The sequence below is a fragment of the Onychostoma macrolepis genome, chromosome 02 (genome assembly GCF_012432095.1).
Source record: "Onychostoma macrolepis isolate SWU-2019 chromosome 02, ASM1243209v1, whole genome shotgun sequence".
Classification (NCBI taxonomy): domain Eukaryota; kingdom Metazoa; phylum Chordata; class Actinopteri; order Cypriniformes; family Cyprinidae; genus Onychostoma; species Onychostoma macrolepis.
In genome coordinates this window covers 32,492,418-32,516,482 of record NC_081156.1, presented here as the reverse complement: position 1 = coordinate 32,516,482, position 24,065 = coordinate 32,492,418, and the positions used below count along the sequence as shown (strand labels likewise).

General features: G+C 38.3%; 1 protein-coding gene across 1 annotated transcript in view; it reads left to right on the top strand.

The window, feature by feature from the left end:
* Window positions 1-24,065, top strand: part of gna11b (guanine nucleotide binding protein (G protein), alpha 11b (Gq class)) — a 40,256-nt gene that overhangs the window by 1,857 nt on the left and 14,334 nt on the right. Inside the window, exon 2 of the mRNA XM_058799342.1 lies at window positions 22,418-22,602. Within this exon, the coding sequence (XP_058655325.1) occupies window positions 22,418-22,602 (185 nt within the window). The remainder of the gene's footprint in view (window positions 1-22,417; window positions 22,603-24,065) is intronic.

The window sequence follows — 24,065 nt, the reverse complement described above, 5'->3', positions numbered from 1 at the left end:
TCTATGACTCAGTGAGTTGGTAAGCAGTGATATCTGACACGGACAGCCTTCATTCATTTCCTATTAGTCAGGACTGTTTTTCCGCTTGAAACCACAAAATGAGCTGCTCGTATTAAAATGGATCATTAGGATGAAACCATGAGCTGATGACAAAGTCAGATAGGGAGAGACTGACAGAAGTGTGAGTTTTGGTGAAATCGTGCTGAAATGATGTCCAATTGACCCTCGTTAAACTCCGCCCACCTTGGTTACGGTTGCCAAGTCGGAGAAGCTTTACAGAACATCCCATTGGAATGAACTTGAGATTTCCATGAACAATATGATTTCTTTCTAGTAAAATGTTTTTTCTGAAATTAAAGGTCTACGGGATTCCCGACGAGGATGCATGTGTTTGACGTAGATGCATTTAACAACTGTTCTGTTTCATTAAACCAAAGATATCTCTGCTTATCGATATCAAAACAAGACTTTAGTTGACTGATAAGCATTTGTTCAGTTTCTGCGGGATTTTTAGATGTTAATGTGTCGTTCATGAGCATGTTTCGCTGAAAATGTTAATAGAAATTTCCAAGAGATGTCTGGGATGTTCTGTGACGCTAACCGGGGGGAAGGGGGAGTGTAAGGAAGGGTCAGTTGACTAGAAATTCTGATCTCTGTTATTTTGAATCTGTTAATTGAAACATTGGTCAACCTGTATGCAGGATTATTTTACCTCTCATTTGAAGTTGTCACCACGCAAGCTTTTCAAGGCAACCCAAGCTTTGCATAAGCCTTCCTGAACCCTGGATAGGAAAAGGAGCAGTTCTGTAACAGTGAATGATTCTGAGGACACAGTGGCTCCTATGTGGCTCTGTGACCTCTGTGAAAATACATGAGATTGACCTTTACTGCTATGAGAATTAATAAGTAAAAGTTCTCTCCCATTCACTATCCCTGTGCCACCAAAGGAAGTATAAAAAAAGCAGCTTGTTGGTGCTCAGTCATCCTATTAATGGCCCATCCTAAATAAGTTAAAACTGTCAGCCTAACTCTGGATAAGTCTTGGCTAGTCTGGATTAGCCAAGACCTTAATAGGCTTTGCGAACACATATTTGCTCCATTGCTGATACTATAGCTGCTTTGTGTTAACCAGTCTGTAAAAACAGCTTAGTCTAGATAGTTAAGCTTTAAAAAATTGTGGTTATTAGCAGGGCTGCGTGATATTTCAGATATTCACAATGCATATGCAATGATTTTCGGCCAAATTTGTGCTATCTTGTCTTGCGGCTCGGATGTACAAGAGCATTGTTTCTATGTGGCAATATTCCTGTGCTGAAATGCTTTTTCTTTATCATTTTTTCTTCGTTCATGCTTTCCCTGGGAATCAATCCCCTCTATGATCTACCTGTAGTCAAACAGTAGAGCATGGTGCTAGCAACACCAAGATCATGGGTTTGATTCCCACAAAATGCATGGACTGATAAAATGCAATGTAAGTTGCTTGTATAAAAGTGCTTGAACATTTTCTCATATTCTCTTACAAACCTTTTGAAGTAATTTTTATCATCTAGAGCATTTTTGTTTGTTTTAGTCCAGAAAATAAACCACCTTGTGCCTTTCAGGGCACGGCTGTTTTGAATCTGATTCAAGTTCGCATCCCCAATGCCTGTTTCATTAGGATCATCTCTTTGTGCCTTTAGTTTGCTTGGGCTACAGGTAATGCAGATTCACTGTTGAATTCAGTGAAATGTAGAATTTGTCCTATTTTTGAATGACTTTCATTGTACACTTTCACGCTGAAACATACTGGGACAGTGTTCTATTTTCAATGGGCTGCAAAATGGAAAGCAATGCATTGGTTTAAATTAACAGGACTAACATTTGTATTGCTGATTTTCTCTTCTGAGGTCACTGGCTTAACAATAATTGTTTAAATGTTTTTGCAAAAAAAGTGCATTGTTAAAGTTAAGTTTATGAATTTCCTGCTGTCTGCGCTCTAGTAATGTGCTGTGTATTGTTTGAAAGCTCAGAGAGTCTTTATGTAGCTGTGACCTTTTGAACTGAAATCTGGATGTTATGTCATTCACAATGTGAGATATTAAATCATTTCAGTTGCACAGAGAAACATATTTTCTGTATGACCTCTGAAAACAAAGTAGTGTTGTGCTTTTAGCCTTTAACCAACCTTAACAGTAGTACAGGAGATTAGGCCTGTTTCTGGAGATGTAACTGACTGTAAAGTTTTGTTAGGCCTGCAAAAAATATAGGAAACAGGCTATGATATGTTTTTAATAAATAAGAAATTGGAATTTTAAAATATGCTGGTCTACTTCCCTGCAAGAGGTTAGTCTGTGTTGTTTAGCTTCTCAGATCTTCTCAGAAGTCTTCTACACATTCAAGTTTGGTAGCAACAAAACGCATATGCACAGCTTAGTAGTGTAGCCATATCACTTAAGCATGATTGCTCATTTAAGAAATTCCCAGAGATTCCTAATTATGTAATCAGGAAGCATTCACAAATATGCTGTATCTTGCTGTCATCTTATGGGGTCCAAGTATGAGATTTCCACCAAGTTATAATCTCATGCATGCTCTCAATTATGGAGATGTTCTCCTGATGATACAATCCTACTGTTAATGTTAACAGTGTGTTTTATGAACCACGTTTTATGAGATGCTTTCACCCATGCAACCTTAACATAAATGAACAAGCATGTCATAATGGATTTAATGGACTGTTCATTATTGTATACTGTATATTGCTATCGTATGGACTAGTGTTGTCAAAAGACCCGGTACTTCGGTACCAAGTCGGTACTAAAAAAGTGAAAACGTCACGGTACCAGGTTTTTTTAAGTACCGGTGGTACCGAGTACCCGGTCAACCCGGTTCTTGACGCGTACGGACCGATGATTTCCGCGATGCAGAAAACGCGGACGGAATCTCGGAATCCAGTTATAAAAACGGAATTTACAGTTTAGCACGGAATGTCACGGAGTTTGTCAAAGTTTGGATGAATTAATCAAAAGTAGGTCATTGCACTTAAATCAAATCGCGACGTGGACTAGTATCTGTAAATATTAAGCTGCAAAAGTCGATTCAAATATGAATCCTGCATGTTCTGCGAGCCTCTGTGTGAGTGAATGAATGGCAGAGACGCGCGGTTTTTTCTTTTTTTTACTACATACACTGAAGCGCGCCTGATGCTCGCTGTGATTCATCATCTGCCGTCTCAATGAGGACATAAATACATAAACAACATCTACAGAACTGCTCTGAGAGTCCCCTCGCGAGCATTTTACCGTTTCATTGAGTAAAACCAGCGTCATATAGCTACACAGAAATGTAAAGGTATTCACAGCAACCCGTCAAAATAAAAGTTCATCTTAAAGACATTGTGCCAGAAATATAATTTTACATATATATAATTTTTTTTAATTTATTTTTTATTTTAAATTTTTTTTAAAGAAGTCACAATATTTCTTCCATAGTTTAATTTTAATAGTAAATCCCCTTTATTTACCAAAACAATACAATGTGTTTAAATTTAATTAATTAAAAGACAAATTCAATTTGGGTGAAACTTGTTTACTGTTTTTCATACTTTTATTACTTGCGAAAAAACTTGAAACACAATTTAAATAAAGTATAAAGAATGGCATTGATTTTTGTACATTTTTATTTTTGTTTGACTTTATTAAAAATAGTGTTTTTTTTTTAATTAGCATGTGGTACCGAAATTGGTACCGAGAACCGTGGATTTTGACTGGTATCGGTACCGAATACTGAAATTTTGGTACCGTGACAACACTAGTATGGACATAAGATGTTTGGCCCAGTTCAAATTTCGTTCAGAAGTCATTCACAAACTCGTTGTTCCAGTCATTGTATTTTAACTCGTCCTAATCCGCTTCTTCACCCATTTGACCCCCGCTCGGTAAAGAGTTCGTTTTATCCAGCTTCTCGATGGCTTAGTTTGACAGGGCCATGACTTCCTGCCAGTGCCATTCATTTTGTCTCTCGCTTCACTGAGCTGGCCGCTCCACCCTTTCCCGCTGTCCATGCGGTCTGTGTTGCCTCTGGTCTGCCCTGAAGCCCTTATCAGGCTATGGAAGAGCCGGGTGCACTGGGCCTTGTCACTCTCTGTACTTGGTCAAAACAGATTAAAGTTAGAATTTGTCCCCCAAAATGAGGTATCCTCTTTTGGAATGGACAGTATTGTAGAAGTGATTCTGGTCTGTAACTGGTGCAGAGGTTCTTGCACTGGGCTGCATATATTTCTTGCTTGTTAATGGTTTGAGGTGTGCAGTTGTATAAGGGTCTCTGGTGACGTACTCGCACTGTTCTGGCTTCAACCTTGAAGATTTTATAAAGATGAGTCGAATGACCGCTGCAGCAGTTTTAAACCTCAATCCCCAATCAAGCATGCAACACCGCAATTGTGTCATTTTAGTATTATTTACATATAGTATTTATTCATATTTTGAATTGGCTTTTATTTTTAAATGTTCAGTTCTATAACATTTTAGTACTTTTGTTATTTGTTTTCATTTCTATCTTTATTCATTTCTATTAAAATTTTTAAATGCTTCCATTTAGCTTTTTATTTCAGTTTTAAATTTTGCAATTTTAGTACTTAAACTTAAACTTTATTTCTGTTAGTTACCAAGGCGACATTTCTAAATTTAGGTCATTCGTCTAATATTTATTTTACTTAAGAGACAGAGAGACAGAGCGTTAGGCTATTTATCTATGTATCTATTTATCTTGCCTTGCTTTGCCTTAGTTATTTTTTGATTATTTAAATATTGTCTGTCTTTCAGTGCTTTTTGACATTGTGTTTTTCTTTTGTGTCCTGTTTGTAATTTCTTAGTTTAATGAAGTAAACTAATTCTAGCCAAGAGGTCAATCTATGACGTTTAGATCCTCTGTTGGAGTTTAAACTTCAGTCTGTAGCAGAAGTTGAAATTTTCATTCTCCTACATTTACTTGCATATGAGTGGAGCACAGTGTGTAGTTTCACCACGTCTTTGCACTAAACCTTTTACTTTAAGGGTAGGTTGGCCAGTGTCACAGATAAATGTGAACGACTAAACCAGCCGATTTGGTTTCAGCTTTTTACGCACCAAAAATGGCCTGGTGATTTGGTGTGAGTTTGCATTGTTGACAGCGTGTTAGCATTGGCAGGAGTTGTTTTGGAGTGCTCTGTTCCTGGCTGCCCTACTGAAGATTAAACTTCGCTTCTGTCGGCCACATCATGTTTCAGTAAGGGCCTTGGCTTCTATACACTTTCACTTTCAATTGTGGTGCTCCCAGGACACATCTGTCTTGTTTTTTAATACGCAGTCCTTTAATGAAACCCTGCTTTGTTTTCAGAGCAACACTTGAACTGTTCTCCGATCAGTCACCGTCCCTCTTTCCACTCCCTCCCAAGCAAGGCTTTACGGTGGTTTCCATGGCCAGTGCAAACAAGAGGATTTGCACTTTGGACTTCCACCTAGCAGGTGACGAAACTCTTGGCCGGAGTGTGCATCAGGTGTCTGCGCAGGGCTTTTGTTTGATTGCGACTCACCGTCGCAGGGCATAATGGATATATGAATGTGCTGTGACATCCGTCATGATCAAATAAGGCAATGCAGTCATGACTGTGCCTCTGTGACGAGCCGCTGTGACAGGCCCGTCTAGAGCTGGAGGGTTGCTTCCTGTCACTCCTGTCCATGTTAGGAGAGCTGATAGACCGAGTTTATCACAGAACCACCCGCTTTCTCTGCTTGGAGAGCGGTGGATCTATGCTGGATGTTAGTGCCAGTCATTGAGATGATTTTTCATCTTATCACTACCAGGAACTAGGAAACTCAATAAAAATCTCCAAGATTCACATTTATGCTGCAGCAAAATGTGGCTTTGCTTCATTATGATGTTTTTGTCAGCCGATTCAATCTGTTCGACTGTCTCAGCCCTCTGTCCACATGAATACAATATTTCAAGAGTTTTCTTTGCATTTTAGCCTTAATTACAGCAGAGTTGAGCATTTCAGAATTGAACAACTGACTTGCATGTGAATTTGAGTTGAAAATGGGATTTGTATTCGAATGACAGGAAGTGGAATTTATTGAATTTCAAGAGATTCAACAGGCATTTTAGAAAATGAAAGGGATTGTTCGTCCAATAATGTAAATTCTGCCATGATTTACTCACCCTCATGTCTTTCCAAATATGTATGACGTTCATTTTTTATAGAATGAAAATGAATGGGTTCAATGTTGTTTGTTGAGTAAACATAAGGATTAAAAGGGTAATAAAATCTTCAAACGTCAGGCCTTTTACATTTTTCTTTTAAACTTTTAAATAAGGCTGTCAAGCCAACTTTCAAAGTTTGTCTTGACAGACTTTACTTTTTCTTGCTAAGAATTACATTATTGGGTTTGATGCATTTCAGTAAATTGTAATTCATTATAATTTGCCTTGTTTAAATTCAAATTTCAATTCTGTGTCCTGTTTGCTACGTCAGTTCGAATTCTGGAATTTAATTGGAATCTACAAACCACTTCTGAGCGCAATGTAACACTGGAAATCATGCTTTTTGAAGATGGCTTCAAAAGTGAAGACTTTGGACAACAGTGAACAGTTTGTTTATTTATCAGATTCAAGTGTGCTCGATATTGATAGTTTTAGACTGTGATAATGGATGCCAGGTTGTTGTTTTTTTTGTCGGCTGTTGTAGGTTTGATGACACATTTATAAGTGTTAGGAAGTGGTTTGTATGTTTGTTTGACATCAGGAAAAAAGGAACTTCAGTTGACATATGCTTTGTGGCACAGTTTCAGCAATTCCTTGCCAAGCATAATCATGTCAATTGTATTATCACATGGACTAACTGTAGGTGTGGACAGGATTAGTTTTTTTATTTTTTGGTCCACAATTATTATTTTTACAACATTTCCTTTTCTTTTTTTTCTTTTTAAGATTTATTTTTGTCGTTTTATGCCTATTTATTTAGATGGGACAGGAAGTGAAGTGGGTGAGAGAGAGGGGGATGGGATCGGGGAAGGTCTGCGAGCCTGGACTCGAACTCGGGACTCCCAATGTGCAACCGCGCTACAGGTCAGCATGCTGGCTACGAGCGCTCATCAGCGCTGACAGATACTTTTTGTAAAATAAATGGTCTACATTTTCATGCAGCTGTGGAAAAGGTCTCAAATCTACCCTCACAATATTTGCCCTAGCATTTTTCAATATTTATCCTGCCTCCATTCACTCTCCTATCGGTCCTTTAAGGCCTGTATCAGAATTTTGCATGACAGCGGGCAAGTGTCCCTAACGGTAGGTGATCTACTCTTTAATGAGGCTGGATTTTAATTGGCTGCGATTCCCTGCTGTTACTCTTACATAAGCAGCCCCGCATCCTAACCGGCCTATAGCGAGCGCTGTTGTCTGAATGCACATGCTACCACACACGGCACCTAGAGCCAAACGGGGCCAGGTGGTCTCGGAGGAGAGCTAAGTGAAAGCGAAGCGATGCAGGCTGTGGTGCCTTGCCTTCACGATGATCAGAGAAATTTGTGAATATTTTCATGCCAAACCTGTGAGATTTCTATGTAAAGAGTCTCGTTTTCACTGACACGCATGTATTTATAGACGTATTCTCTGTTATCCTTGATGAAATTCTTCAAAGAGGTTAACTGACCTGAGTTCGTCCGCTGCTCCCCCTGTGGCAGTATTTATAGAACAGGTGCCATTCTCCAACAACGTCACAGAGACCTGCAGGGATGGATGGCGCACTCATGTCATTCTTATTGCTCCCTTTCTTTTCATCATTTTTCTTCAGCTTAAGCTCAGCCACTTTGTATGACAAACAGAAATTGGGTGGCCAAAAAATATGACTGTATGGTGACCGTGTATCTAATTATACACAGCAAACCTTGAATGGCCTTTCCTGTCAGCCATGTTGCTATACAGCCATACACGCTTTTCCTTATCTTGGACACATTTAACGGATCAATTTCCTTGCAAAGTAGGCCAAAGAAACGCAAGCCCACTAAAGTGAAGGAACAGATGAGAGAATGGGAGCTTTTAGCGAGTAGATGTGGAATACAGGCAATCTCCTTGCCATCTCATTGGTAGCAAATGTGCGGTTTCTAGTTTGCTGACGCTTGATCGCAGATGATCGACTATAAATGTGCTCACATTCCAGTCATTTTAGTATAATGCAGTAATTGAACTTAGCATGATTTGCCTCTTTTTGTTAATCTTTGGTTTATTGCTGGTGTAATTTGAAGGATATTCTGTGTTCATCTACAGGTTTGATGGCAAAGCCTATCAACTATCTGGTTTCCAGGGTTGTGCTTCATTCAGAATTGAATTGAAAATGGCTTTTCTAGTTCAGTTTTTGAATTAGATTTTGAATTGAGGTAGAAAACAGAATGTAGAATTGTCATTTGAATTTGAATGTATATGTAAAATTATTTAAAATTCAAAGAAATTATGTATCTGCAGTTTGTAATTAAAAAAGCAAAGTTTGTCAATACGAAGTTGGAAAGTTGGCTTAATAAAATGTATAAACTAAACTAGGTTTTATAATGTATGATATTTCGTCATATTTAATTAATTCACTGTGGTGTTACATAGTTGAAGAACACTTCATTTTCTGAGCATTACCTGTATTCACTTTCTTTGAATTTCTGTTCTGTAAAGTGCACTTCCTGTTATTCTAATTCAACGCCCCGTGTGTTGTGGGAAGTTCAATTTAAATTTACACTTATGAACTGAAAGGAGCCAATTCTGCAATTCAGAATTTTGCAAAATCCTGCTGATTACCAGCGTACGTTGTGTTTTGGATGCTGATCTCCAGCAATGAATGTAGGTGCAAGGAAAATATCATTTTATATACTATTTTTGTCTTGCTTTCCAGTAAATGTAACATTCAAACTGAATGCATCTATTTGCCAGCGGGGTTGGAAAAATAAACTTGTTTTCTCTTTGAATTAAGTTTATTTTTCTTACCCCATTGGATTTTTTTTTTACTTATTTTATGCATACAGATCACTAAATTATGCTTGAATCCTCTGAAAATCAGACTTATGTAATTTTGATTCTTAATTAAATGAATTGTTTTAAGGATGTTTAGATATGTTTACAGGTAAGCCAAACATCTTAGTTTTGCTGGTCCAGTTTTAACTAGTGCAGACAGGCATTCATTTTTTTAACCACATCTCTAGTTGATAATGCTTTCACATTGTTGTCTTTAAGAATGAAGCGTCGATTCAGGGTTTTGTTTATATGTTGGTTACTGTTCTTCTTTGTAGAAGGGGAAAGGCTTCTTTAATTGTTATTGGCTCTGTCCCTGCAGCATTTCCTGTTTTCCTGTAGTCGCATTGAGGCATGGAGCGTCCCTGGTTTTCAGCATTTCCCTCCGTCACTCATAAAGAGGACAGAGGGAGCGGGAGGCAACGCTACCAGTCTACAAGTAGCCACTTATTAACATTACATTCCATCTAGACAGCAGCTTTAACTAGGAATCATAAGGCAACTAGTGTGAGGAACTGCATACTTTTGAGAGATGACAGACAGCTCCAAAATGAGCACTTTTTTAAGGCGGTAAAATAGTCTTTGGTTCCATTAATAACCTTTTAAAACCAGCCAAGATGTTTTTGTGGACAGTATGTCCGCCTGATGTAAGAGCAGCTGTGCTTGTATACATTAAAGGGTGCTTACACAAATTTCTCAAAGTTTCACCAACTCATTTTGGCCTCTTGAGAGCTTTGTGTTTTAGAAAGTTCTACTGCAAATTCTATTGATTTATGGGATTGGAGAAATATGGCTATGCATTATGTTGTCAGGCAGGGTGTGTCTGTGAAGTCATGCTCATATTATTATGGTGGCATTCTGTTTAAAAATAAATCCACATCATCCAGACATGTTATTTGTGTAAATGATTAAATAATTAGTTTTTTTTTTGTTTTGTTTTGTTTTTTCAGTCATATAGCAGCATGCTCAAAACCCCTCAAAAACAGCTTGCAGTAGTGACTTTTGTGCGATCAAGCACCACTAAAATTTTCTTCAAATACTATTTGTCTTACATTTTGCTCGTCTTGATTTTTGTTTTGTTATGGAGTTCGACAGCAATCATGTGACTCTAGAGGTCATTTTTTTTAATGAAATCATCAGTTTGGAGCACATAATCAAGTGTCAAAGGTCACAAGCATGTTGAAGTTTGAATTTTGGAGGGTTTTAAATGTGTTTAAACGTGTTGCATGCAACCAACTGTAAGTTAATGGTAGTACAAGAATGAACTAAAAGAGCTTATGGTCATCAGGTTTGTAGGTAATGCTTTTAAATCTGTAAAAAAAAAGAATTAAAATAGGTTAAACTGGTACCTCATTGTTTAACATTGTGCATCAATCTCAATGACTGATGCGCACACATTCATTCTCATGTTTTGCAGACTAAAAGCCATATTTTACTGTATGTATTTTAAGACGTGTCCATTACTGCATTTATTTGATCATGAATATGGTGGGGAAAAAAAGTGAAATATTATTACAATTTAAAATAAGTTTTTTCCATTTGAATATTTAAAAAAAAAAAAAAAAGTAATTTATTCTTGCAAAGGCAAGGCTTAATTTTCAGCTGCCATTACTCCACATGATCCTTGAGAATGTGCTCGGATGTGGTTCTCAAGAAATAATGATTATTATGCTCTGTTAGCCAACTTCATATTGGTAACAAATCAGCAGCCCATATTTCTTTTTTTTGATCCGTGGAATTTTTGTTGTTGTTAAGACTTGAAATGTTTTACTGGCTGAACGTTTCAGTCATGTGACATCCAATATTGCATCTCTGCAGAATAAGATCCATTGCAGCCTGTTTTAATGCACGTTTATGAGTCAAGCTTTGAGACTCGTTGGCCTTTAGGAGAAAGTTTACCGCAGCCGGTGCTATTTGAGTTCACACAGTCAAATAAAATAACCGAGCACTTCCTTTTTGTATCATGTAAACCTCAGTAGGTAATCTCTACCGCTCATGCAAATTCTGTGGTTGCTGTTTATCTGATACGCTCACCTCAAACAGCTCACTGCGGTTACGACACTCTGCAAATGGCCTGCTGGCTAGATTTGTATGCTTTCCAGGAGCAGCCGTGTCACTTCCTCACGGTCTGGGCGTCTGCAATGATTCAAACCTGCACTGAACGTAGGGTCAGTGTAACGTACGGAGGAGGGAGCCCAGTGGAAGTGGGTGCAGCTTGTTGTGTGCTCATGCTGCTCAAAGCAGGAAATGCTTTATTAAAACAGAGCCGCATTTGCTGCTTGACCCCAGTTTTGGAGTGTTTTTTTTTTGACCAAATCTCTCCGTTTCTATCTCTCCTCCTCTTCCCAGCATCATCTCCTCGCTTGACTGCAGTGAAGTGATAAGATACAAGTGCTCTTGTTTTATACGTACACTCAGGGATTGGCGTGGTGGTTTGTAGCAGGGGGAGGGGGTTTGGCCTGTCGCTATGGCAACAACACAGTTTCTCGGCTCCGTCCGCCCACGTGGTGTTCGCCATGCGCGTGTTGGCCTCTTCCCCAACACATAGCCGCACGGTTTCAGGCTGGTCTCTGAATGAGACTCCTGCAGGACTTGAGGGACAGTTGTAGCCTAGATTAGAGTGACTTTTCTGGCTCGCGCGCTCAACTGCTGCCAGCGTCTCTGGTGTTATACAGGCCACTCGTGCTGGGCTGTAGCCCGAGGTGCCGCCATATCCTACATCCCAAACTGCTCTCCTATTTCCACTGTTCTTGGAGTAATTATTGGGCCTGAGAATTGGCAAGTGGTTTTGGGATGCTGTTCAGCCCAGATTCTCTGAGTTTTCCCTGATTAATTTGACTCGGAAATGGTGAGTGTTAAAGAGGACGAACATTGTTGAACTAGAATGTACTGCTGTCGGAGTTTTGAGATCTGAACATTGACATAACTAAGTTGCTGAACTACAAACTAAAATTCATATATTCGCAAATATATTTTTATTAGTGCTGTCAAACGATTAATCACATCCAAAATAAAAGTTTTTGTTTACATAATAAATGTGTATACTGTGTGTATTTATTATGTATATATAAATACAAACACATACATGTATATATTTAAGAAAAATGTTGTTTATATATTAAATATATTTATATATAATATAAAACATAAGAATATAAATGTATATACATGTAAATATTTTCAAATATATACTGTGTGTGTCTTTACATATACATAATAAATATACACAGTACACATACATATATTATGTAAACAAACTTTTATTTTGGATGCGATTAATCGTTTGACAGCACTAATTTTTATACAGAATATATTATGTGTAGTACTATGGGTGTAACAGTACAAACATGACGGTTCGGTACGTACCTCGGTTTTGACGTCACTGTTTGGTATGGTTTTGGTACAGCAGGGGGAAAAAGTGAACAATTTTTTTTTTATTTTTTTTAATTAAACAGTGGTTTACTGAACAAATTGCTCCTTTAAATTCAATTATAATTAAAATATTCTTGGAAAAAAATTTACTTCAGCTTATGCTCTAAACTATAGGGAGTTCTTTTACTTTACTGTAAAGTTAGTTAACAACAGAGCCCAAACTTAAATGTAATTACTGTTTATTTTTAAATATAAAAATTAACACTCAACAAAAATGTATGCAAACATGTAAATTGCGCATAATGCAGTTTTTAGATTAACTTTAAATAAAATATAAAATTTCAATTTGTTGTTGAAATATTCATTTACACAGACATCACTAACAGGTAAAGTAAAATATATTGAGTATATAGTCTAATATTTCTCGAATTTTCTTCTCTAGACTTAATTTCTTTAGCGAACTAATGAGCTGTGGACACTGATGACTTGCCTGAGGTTAATGAAATACTATGTGATTTAGTTTCCAAGCTGTTTTATTGATGTATTTCTGCAGTTGATACACTGAGCGATTACATGAGGCGTGAGATAGTCATTCATGTTTATTTCGCATTCAAACTAGTTACAGTACATAGATGGTGCTCACTCACGCTCTGAGTGATTTTGTTTGCTTGCCAAGGCTACATTTATTTGATCAAAAATACAGAAAAACAGTAATACTGTGAAATATCATTATAAATTAAAATAACTGTGCTCTATTTTAATATATTGTAAAATGTAATTTATTCATTTGATGGTAAAACTGATTTTTTTTCTGTTTTCAGTGTCACATGATCTTTCAGAAATCATTCTGATATTAACATTTCTTAATATTATCAATGTTGAAAACACTTGTGCTAATTAATATTTTTGTGGAAACTGATACACTTTTTAGGCTTCTTTGAGTCATTGTCAGACTTAGTCATTGTTTTGTAACTTAACATTGTTAGTATTCCCGTTCCTTGACTTCTGACATTAACCGTTTTTGGTTCTGGTTGAAGACTAGGGTTTAGAATTTTTTCTTCTTTTATGGCTGACTGAAAATACTTTTATGGTGCTGTATGAATGTAATTCACCATTGACTGTCATTGGGGTGAGTAAATTTACTAAATTGATAAGTCAACTGATAAGTCACGTATCTGCTTCCGTTGACATGTTTTTTTGCTCTGTCATAACTGTACTTTTCTTTAGCCCATAAAAAGTACAAACGTACTCTTTCCCTCCCTCCAGCTGAGCCGCTTGTCCAGTCGACGGGTCCTGTGTTTGGTTTTGTAAGGGAACTGAAGCCGAAGCGTGACCGCAGGCCTGCACCGTACTGGCTGGAGACTATAATAGCTGCCCCCTTATTTCTAGGTCGTTTCAAAAAATAGCATAGAGAAACATTTGAGTTATGAATATGCCTAATACTGGACGAGGAGGAGGGCCGGCTGTTCAGAGGAGCTAAACGACTGATTTAAGAGGAGCGGCTGTCTGTCCTCGTACACAAAGCAGAAGGAGAGAGGGAGCGAGAGGACGGAGATAACAGCAGCCCGGCTGCTGGAAGGGTGGAGTGCATGTTGGGGGGTGTTGTAATCTTGTGACAGGGTCACGAGAAATAAATCAGACGCTTTAAATTATTCTATTTCTTTTCCTCGGCTCGTCTGGGAAGGGTTTGGAGGAGGAACCGCTCGCTTCATGAATGAACGAGTGTGTTTAGAGCTTAGTCGGAGGAAACGCCATATTTAATTTGATGTGAACGAAAACAGCGCTGTGAGGGACAGAAGTACAGGCCGTTCAGTGTCATACTGGCCTGAGGTCATGTCTAAAATCGCCACATTTTAAGTCAACGATTAGTCTGTGACACAAAGCCACTGGTCAAAACCTATCTATACCGGTCATCCATATATCTATAGTTCCATCCATCTATCCATCATTCTATCTATTTATGCATCTATCTCTCTGTTTGTCTGTCTGTTTATCTATCTGTCTGTCTGTCTATCGTTCTGTCTACCTACCTACCTGCCGTTCTATCATTGTATCTCATTCTTTCTCATTCTATCTATCTATCATTCTTTCTGTCGTTCTTTCATTTTGTCGTTCTATCTATATCTGTCTTGTCTGTCTGTCTATCCATTGTTCTATCATTCTATCTGTCATTCTACCATTCTATTTATTCCTTCCATCAATCCACCCATCTATCTATTTGTCCATCTATCATTCTGTTGTTCTATTATTGTTTCTGTCGTTCTGTCTATGTATTTGCCTGTCTGTCTATCTAAATATCATTCTATTGTTCTATCATTCTATTTATTCCTTCCATCGGTCAGTCCATCCATCTATCTTTCTATTGTTTGTCTATCTGTCTATCTATCTATCTATCTATCTATCTATCTAAGCATGTAGTCAACTGATTGACCAAGTGAAATGTGACGTGCCAAAGTTAACGTTGTACTGCAGCAGGTGTTTTTTCAGATTCTTCCTACTGTAACCGCTCATTCACAAGAGATCCAGCACAGAGAGATGCTGATGCGTATAGTATTTCTGTGACGGAAACTGAATGCACTAAAACAAACAAAGGGGAGGCATTGTTACTATAGAAACCAAATGACTGGCACTTTGAACCTTGAATGCAGATTGTTTTTCCTTTAAAGCACTGCAAATATTTGTTATCAAACTTTCATTCTTTATAGTCATAGTTCGTAAAGGTATAGAAGAGTTTGTGCAACAATGCCGGATGTTTGGCTTTTTTAAGATATCCCACTTCATTGAAAGCATTTTGAACATGAGTCTGTTTGGGTTAAAGGCATGCACAGAGTGAGGAGCGGCCTTCGATTTTCACTCAGTGTATTGAGAATTAATTTCTCTTGAGATTTAATGAAGATCTCAGTAATGGAATGTGACTGAATGAGACAATTATAAACTTAAATACGAGAACTTAAAAGAACTTAAATTCTTGAGTTCCTATTGAGATCTCTGACTTTTGATCGCAGACTTTGGTATTTTGGCAGATCTAAGTAAGCACAGTTTGAGACGTTGTTGAGATCTGTTTTACTGGGGTCGTTTTCTCAGGTTAAACATCTTAGAAGCAGAAGACTTCAGCAAAAGTCTCCATTTAATCTCTTTACTGTCTTGGAGAAACCAATTTGGGATTTATTTTTCTGTCTTTTGGGTTTGCTGGACAGGGATGAAACGTTCAGAGATGAGAATGAGTCACATACTCATTAGATGCTTTCAAGAGCTAAAACAGGTCTATTCAACATCAGACATTTCTAGAAAATTCCCTGCTACCTGAAATGAATCATTGGCCATTACAGCCCAATCTCATCTATCTCTTCCCCAAAAAAGGCTTGGGGTTTGTTTTGATGGACATCCTATAATAAGCCAGGAGTCTCTTGGCATTAATGCATCCCTATATTTGGATGAGATGGGTTTTTTTTTTGTGATCGGGAAAATCCCCTTTTCACATGCTTTCCACGTTTAGGACATTTCCTGGTTGTGCGGGCAACAAAACCATCTTTTCTGCTTTTGTGCAAAGATTCAGTTAGAAACATTGTGGCATGTTGCTCAGCTGAAAGATAAAACAATTAGACCTGACGCATGTTTTGTGGGTTGCACGTGATTTTTGATCGATGCACGGATACTGTAATTTGATGCAGTTGGATTTGCATCTGTTTAGAATGGGAAGCAAACGCTGTTTGACCTGTTTGATATGAAGCACATTGACTCTCCAGGGATCCAGCCCTGTCATAACATAATCAGCGCTGACCCATTAAAAACCAGCTCGGGTTGAACTCTTCGTTTTGCTTTTGAAAAGCATTGTTCACTTTTATCTTCTCCCTTGGTTAAATCTCGGGTGTTGCCACTTCAGTTGTCTAATGCATCACTTCTTAATGTGTTTTCATTTTAGACCTGCTACACAATCAGCATGTTTAATGGTGATCTCCATTAGCATGAATCCACTGAGAGAAAAGAGAAAAATAACATTCTTTTTGTTTCTCCTAAAAGATAACCTAATTTCTATAGTTTGTATTTGGTACTTATAATATCTGCAGAGAGGCGGTTGAATTTGACCTGTATGATTGTGAAGAGCAGATCAATTTTTTTAAGGGCAGTAACTGCATTATGATGTTTCCTTTTATCTAACAACCTTTTCTGTATTGTAATTACCTATGCAAGTTTCATTTTTTTTTTTTTTTTTTTTTTATGTGCAGTTGTAGAGTTGCCATTTTTCTGCTTTGACACTGCAAAAGCCTAAGGCACAGATCTGAAGCATTCTATGATTTTTCTATAATTCTGTACTTTTTAAAATTGTAAGATTTAGAATTTTAAATGTTAGACAAAAATATTTAAAATTTTAGACAAATAGTTTAAGTATAATCGGCAATGTGCAATTTAATGGCACCAGTTAGTTAAAATAAAATAAATTATATTAAAATAATTAAATTACTTTTATTATTTATTATAAATTTAAATATTTAATTAAACTATATATTTAATCATTTATTAATAAATGTCTGTATATATTGAGGATAACATTACAAGCCCTTTGCCCTATGTCATGAAACTTCCAGGGGGTTTCTAAAAAATATTTAAATTGATTGTGGGGGAGATGACGTGACCCGTCGGTGGCAATGCACGCATAGTCCTTCGCTCTGCTCACTTTGTCAGAAATTGTATATATCCTGTCAGTAAATTTTGAACCACTCTTTATTTGGCTCACTATGAGTGCCCCAGCAGTCAAGAACAGCCGGAAAAGAGAGAGTGAACAATCGCCAATAAAGAAAAAATTCAAAGATTTCACCATCTCTAGAGAGGATCTCGACGCTGCTATAGCTAACGGTATCAAGCTAGCGCTTAAAGAGCTACAAAGTACGCTCGATTCGGTAGTGGCTTCGACTGTAAGAGAAGCGATAGACTCTGTACTGACCGCAGCACTTCGTGATCTACATTTGGATATACAAACGACCAACGATTCTGTAAAAGAGCTAAAAGCAGAAATTGAAAAGCTAGCCATTGCGGCGAAACAGACACGTGACCTGGTCGATTCCGTTCAAGCAGCTGCACGTGAGGATAGGAGGACAGTCACAACTTAAGAAATCACCTGGAGCAACTCACCGAAAAAATGACAGACATTGAAGATAGGAGCAGGAGAAATAACGTACGACTGGTGGGGTTGCCAGAGGGGGCGGAAGGCTCCGATGCAGCTGGCTTCCTCAGAGCTAATCTTTCCAAGTGGATCCCTTTACTGAAAGGCCGTGACATCGAGATTGACCGGGCCCATCGCGTGTATGACGGAAGGAAAAACTCCAATCGGCCGCGTTCTCTCATCTTCTGTGTACTAAGATGGCATGACAGATCGGCGATCCTGAGGGGTGCTCGGCAGGCTTATCCGGTGAAATATACACAGGACAATGTCATGCTACTATTTTTTCCCGACTTTAGTCCAGCCACGGCTACCAGGAGAAAGAGCTTTAATCCAGTCTTGAAGAAGATGACAGCACTTGGTCTCCAGCCCTTCCTCACCTATCTGGCGGTAATTAAACTACGGCACAAATGTGAGCAGATGATGTTTGACTCTCCTCAAAAGGCGGAGGATTTTGTTACTTCACTGTCACTGAAGACATATTCTGTAGCGCTACAAAGCAGCGGGAAGGCGTTGGCTACCGTCTCCTAGCTTGACTACGTCAGACTTCGTACTTCGGCTCAATTTCAGTTTGCTTCTGTACTCAGTCTGATATAGCAAACCATCTCCCAGATTATCTCCGGTTCCGCAGCAGCCGACCAACCAACAAACAGAGGGCGGGCTGCGAGCCGTGAAGTAGACGCTAAGCGCCGAATTTAAGATTGTAGTTTAGGTTAGGGAAATCTAAAATGACAGCGGACATGGAGACACGGGATGCTATTCACTCTGTTGTGGAGAATATTCGCGGCATTTGCCAACTGAAGCCCGAACAAGAAGACTGTTTGGTTCACATTTTGAATGAAGGTGATGTTGTGGCCCTACTCCCGACAGGTTTTGGGAAAAGTTTAATTTATCAACTGTTACCGATCGTCAGCGAGAAACTGGGGGGGCCAAAGTCCGGCAAGGCGATAATTGTGGATGCGTAGATTTACTTCACATAATCTGCAAAAGTCGTTCACAGCCATCTTCACTCCGGTATTTCGCTTGATGGTTTTGTTTTCTCCGCAAGCCCATAGACATAATATACTGTGTTTACAGTGGAAGTTCGAGGCGCCTGAGCCGGCGCATAACATACGTCATAACCAACCGTTATGTGATTGGCTTACGGGTACACCAGTGATTATAAACTTCAGACAAGCGCCCGCCCACGAGAAAGTAAAAGCTTGTCAGTTATGCCCTTTCAGACTCTGTCTACGAAGCAAAGCGAAGTAGCAGAGTTTGGTATTACCAGGCTAACCGTCTCCATCCTCTCAGCTCAACGAGGGAAAACTAACAATGAGGTCTGTGGTGACCCTAACTGCCCTGAAGAGGACAATAACAAGGTGGCCATGGACACTTGTTCATTTCTTTTTGGAATCTTGCCCCTGCCCTGTACGCTCATCCGCTGATTGGTAAATAATGATTTATTTTCTTTATTATTATTATTATTTTTATTATTATTATTATTATTTGGGTTGATGGAGAGCAGATTCAATCACTACGCTTTTGTCTCAGTGGGCCTTTTGGGGACATGTCTTGCGTTGAAGTGGACTGGTTACGCATCAACATTTGTTTCTGATGTTTATGCAGACCTACACTCTCGGTAATGTACGGTCTGCTTTGGTTTTTATACACAGTTGTTTGCCGTTACTACTTTTTGTTGTTGTTGTTGTTGTTGTTGTTGTTGTTTCTATGCCCTTCAACAGACATCAATACTTTTATTTATTCTGCTTTTCTTGGACTATGCATTTAGGTGGTTTGGTATCTAGGATACTAATGTTTACATGTCACTGGCAGTATGGCATTGATTTTAATGCTGTTTTAAATCCTGCACTGGATAAATCTCACCCTAGTGCTACAACTAACCCATCCTCTATGCTATTGAATAAATTTATCACTGAACTTAATTTAATCGATCTATTCGAATACAGAATACTACATCTAAGGACTTCACTTTTTTTTCTAAATGATGGGAGGACCTTTGAAATTTTGTAACAACACACCCTTATGGTACAACTTTAATTTTTTGTGTTGAAATTGGCCATTTGAAACACATGTGGTGACTTATATGATAACCAGGGACTCTGCTCACTTCAAGAACTAAGTTTTGTTTACCAGCATCATATTTTGTCTTTTTTCACTTACGTTCTGCTCTCAAGGCCTATGGAGTTCCCTGGGCATCCCCTATTTCTTCTCATCCTATGTGGGATTGGATCGCACCACCCTCTGGTCGGCCATCTGTTTCTTTAATGTATAGTAAACTTAATGATCACACTGCAAAGTCTCTTTCTATTAAATCTATCTGGAATCGTGAATGAACAGATTTTGATTTATCGGTCGACTGGGAGAGGGTGTGGTCTAATCTAATCTTAACTTTTAAAAACTTGGCTCATCATCTTATCCATTTCAAAATCATCCATAGAGCATGCATAACTCCTTACAAGAGGTTTAAAATGAAACTGCAATCGACCTATAACTGTCATATCTGTAACACTGTATCAGCAGGGACTTCTCCACAGGTTTTGGGAATGTCCAGTTGTTGTCAATCTGTGGACTCATGTGAATTCTGTTTTGTTCCTTTTACTACAAATTGAAATTGCTGATGGTGTGTCTGTTGTTCCCCCCTCCCTGTTGTTTGTTTGAGTGGATGTTGATTTGGAAAAATAAAAAGGTGATCACAAAAAAATAAATGTTGTTTGTGGGAACATCCCTAGTTAATTTTTTTTTTTTTTTTATTCCAACTAAAAAGCAACAAATATCAGGCCGAGAAAATATTAGCTTGTAAAAGGTTGACCCTGCCTGTTAAATGCAGCCTTTTTTGTTGAAAGAGAATGTTTATTGCTCTTTTATAAGATAAAGTGTTCCATTAAGTGGTTATGAAGAAGAATATTATAAACCACTTGACCAGCAATATCTTTTAAGAAGCAAAATATAACATTTGTGCAAAGTATAACATTTCATACTTGTTTAGTTAGGTAGTTAAGATGGTCAAAAATGCAGATGGGGAATTGTTTGGGAAACCTGTTAGTGGTGCTTGGCATTGCCTGGTGGACAATAAAAGTGGCAGAAAAATCTAGTAGGTTTTGTACTGCAAGTAGCATTGAAATCTCTCAAAGCAGCTTTAACTGCAGCAGCACATTTACATTCCTCAGAGCCTCAACGTTTTTCCAAAAACTGAGTAGGATTTGGCTTTATTTGTACAGATATGCTCGTGCCCCTTCGCTGATCGGTTCACTTCCTGCAGTCACAGAGGGGATGAAGGACTCCTCTCATTCTGAAAAAGCGGCCTTCCTTTGAAATCCTCACTCGGCTGAACCGAGAAGCAAAACAGGAGTGTTATGTAACAAGAGAGAGGGAAGGAGAAAGAGCTTTTAATTGTGTGTAAAACAGAGGAATTGAGAGGGGATGTTTTTTGTTTGAGAGGTTTGTACTTCAACAAAAAGAAACTGCATCTTTAGACATTGTCGGTGTCTCTTGAAAGGTTTGTGTTTCTGGTGCCGGAGGTGTTGCTCTTTAGAAAATGTCTGTGGTTTTCCCACCAAAACCTACGCAAAGGTTTCACCACCTCCTGCTGTGGCTGCAGTTTGAAAGATGCCACTTTACACAGTGATACCATGGAAGCACCATTTTTCCCCTAAATAACATTAGGGGTTCTTACCATTTTTTTTTTTTCCTAGTATGAATAACATTTTAAAAATGTAAACAACCTTTTTTCACTGGAAAGAACATTTTGTAGAATGAATAGGTTCCATGGACATTGAAGGTTTTTCATGGAACCGTAGATCCCAATAAAGACCATTTATTTTTAAGAGTTAAGATTGGAACAGTCAACTTGACATTAAAATTTACCCAATCTACTTTCACTATGTTCTGGTCATAGTGCTCTAAGCGATTCATGCTATTTTAAAGGACTTTCTCATTGAGTATCCTGTTGCATTTGGAAATGTTGCAGAATTAAAATGTGAGCGTCATTTCATGTTGACTTTAATCTGTGTTTCAGTATGAGGGTGGGTTGATGTGTCCGTCCGTGTGTGTGTGTGTGGGCGAGTTCACGTGTGACAGATCATACGAATCCTTTTGAAGTTCAGCCTGTACACTGGGCTTCAAAGACAGTCAACATTTATTTAGATTTTATTTTTAGATTAAAATGCATTGAATTAATGTAACCCAGGAGTTTCCCAAAGTTTCTTGTCAGCTGAACCTTTTAGATGTAAAATATTTACTTAAAGTACCCCTGAATTATTATTATTATTTTCAGTAAATGTTGTTTTTATTTGAAAATTACATTGCACGTTGTATTCCCAAAATGCATGCGTTAAACTCACAGCGCATACAGAGATCGAGATTGTGAGAAGCAGCGTTTACTGTGAATTGAGACACTGTTAATTATACTGTGATTTCTATTTCGTTTTGGTTAATTGTTCAGATCTGTGCAGTTGCTTTATGAACCCCCAAGGGTTTGCCATTTGGGAAATGCTGATGTAACCAAAAAGAGCATAAAACAAACCAAGAAGTGTGCTGCTTACAATTAAACGAGTAAAATAAATCCCATAGACTTACATTGAAGTGAGCCATGTAGTTTTTTGTTTTTTGTTTTTTTTCTGAAAAAGGACTGGCAGCTAGTATCGCACAGGCACGTATTTGCTCTCATTAATTAGAAGTGGCTCTTTTCTCTCAAATGAACGATTTAGAGTTTTTGTTGTTTAATTAAATAATTTCAAGTGTCCTGATTTGCTTCCACACTGTGACCAAACCACACAACTGAACGGATGATCATGAATGAAGGATGCTGTACCAATGATCTTAATCGTAGATCCAGAGTTTGAATGTAAACCTGACCTCCGACCCTTACCTCTGTTCTAGGCACGGGTGAGAGCGGCAAAAGTACGTTCATCAAACAGATGCGTATCATCCATGGCACCGGGTACACAGACGAAGACAAACGTGGCTTCACCAAGCTGGTGTACCAGAACATCTTCACCTCCATGCAGGCCATGATCCGCGCCACAGAGAACCTGAAAATCGGCTACAAGTATGAGCAGAATAAGGTGAGAATGAATCATGTTAAGTGTTTTAAGTTTTAAGGGTGGAACTGATGAAAACATGTCTAGTTCATGTTTCACACCTAAATCAAAAGACATGCTTTTTTTTTCCATAAAGGAAGTTGAAGCCTTTTTTGCATTATCTATGTGACATGTAATTTCTGCTCCACTACTATCATCAAGTGCAATTTGACCTTCAATCACCTTTAAATAAATAGGTCACCTAAAAATGAAATGTACTCACCCTCAGGCCATCCAAGATCAGGGCTCTAGACTCATTCTTCCCACTGGTCGGACTTTTGCGACTAACTTTCTCAGTCGGTCGCACGAGCACATAATTTGGTCGCAATATTTTTTTTTTATTTTTTTTTTGCTATAACATTTGATTAATCAGCACATGCTGATGAACTTTTATCACAGTTAATAGGAACCGGCTTTACTGACGAGATGCGCATGCATATTGCATTCGATATATCGCCCAGCCCTAGGCTACATAACATTTATTAACAAAAACAAATAAGACGAGGCATGGCATAGGATACATCACATGCTGTATTATATACCGACTAATAAATTACAGAATGTTTAGCAAACACTGAGGAATCAAATAAATAATATAAAAAAAATTAAGGAAAGCCTCCATAGCGTAACGTGAGGTAACCAGCAAAGATAACAAGCTTTTCAAAACGAAAACAAAAAGAAAAAGTAAAACTAAACTGGCTGTCGCTGACAGGACTTGCATGTTTTTTTTCTACAAGAATACCAACATGTTCACCTTCTCTGGTTTACGAAGTGGTCTTTTACTTTAGTTTGAAAAGCTAATCCTCCGTTGCGCGCACCTTCACACTCGTGCTGACGCAGCAAGTATAAACCGGGCTCTACACCTAAAGCGCCTCTCTTTCAGTGATCAGTGAAATCTGACTCCTGCTACAATGTGCCACGGCTCTGCAGCGTGCGCTGTATGAAGCAGACGCTTTGGAGCAGCACAGACCATGCACTCGCACAAAAGGGACCACGTCAAATTTTAACTCGCACATTCTCAAAAAATGGTCGCAAATGCATTTTGGTTGCAGTCTAGAGCCCTGAAGATGTAGATGAGTTTGTTTCTTTGTGGGAACAGATCTGGAGAAATGTAGCATCACATCACTTGCTCACCAATGGATCCTCTGCAGTGAATGGGTGCCGTCAGAATGAGTGTCCAAACAGCTGATTAAAACATCACAATAATCCACAAGTAATCCACACCCCTCCAGTCCATTAATGCTTTGTGAAGCTAAAAGGCCGTGTGTTTCTAAGAAGCAAATCCATCAAGATGTTTTTAAGCAACTTCAAACCATTGCATCCAGCTAAAATACCAGTCCTCTCTCCATAATATAGCTTTCTGCAGTGAAAAAGTTTGTCTCGTCTGAATCAGGTGAGAAATATGCACAGATCAAGATTAATTTATAAGCTATATGTGGGTGGATTTT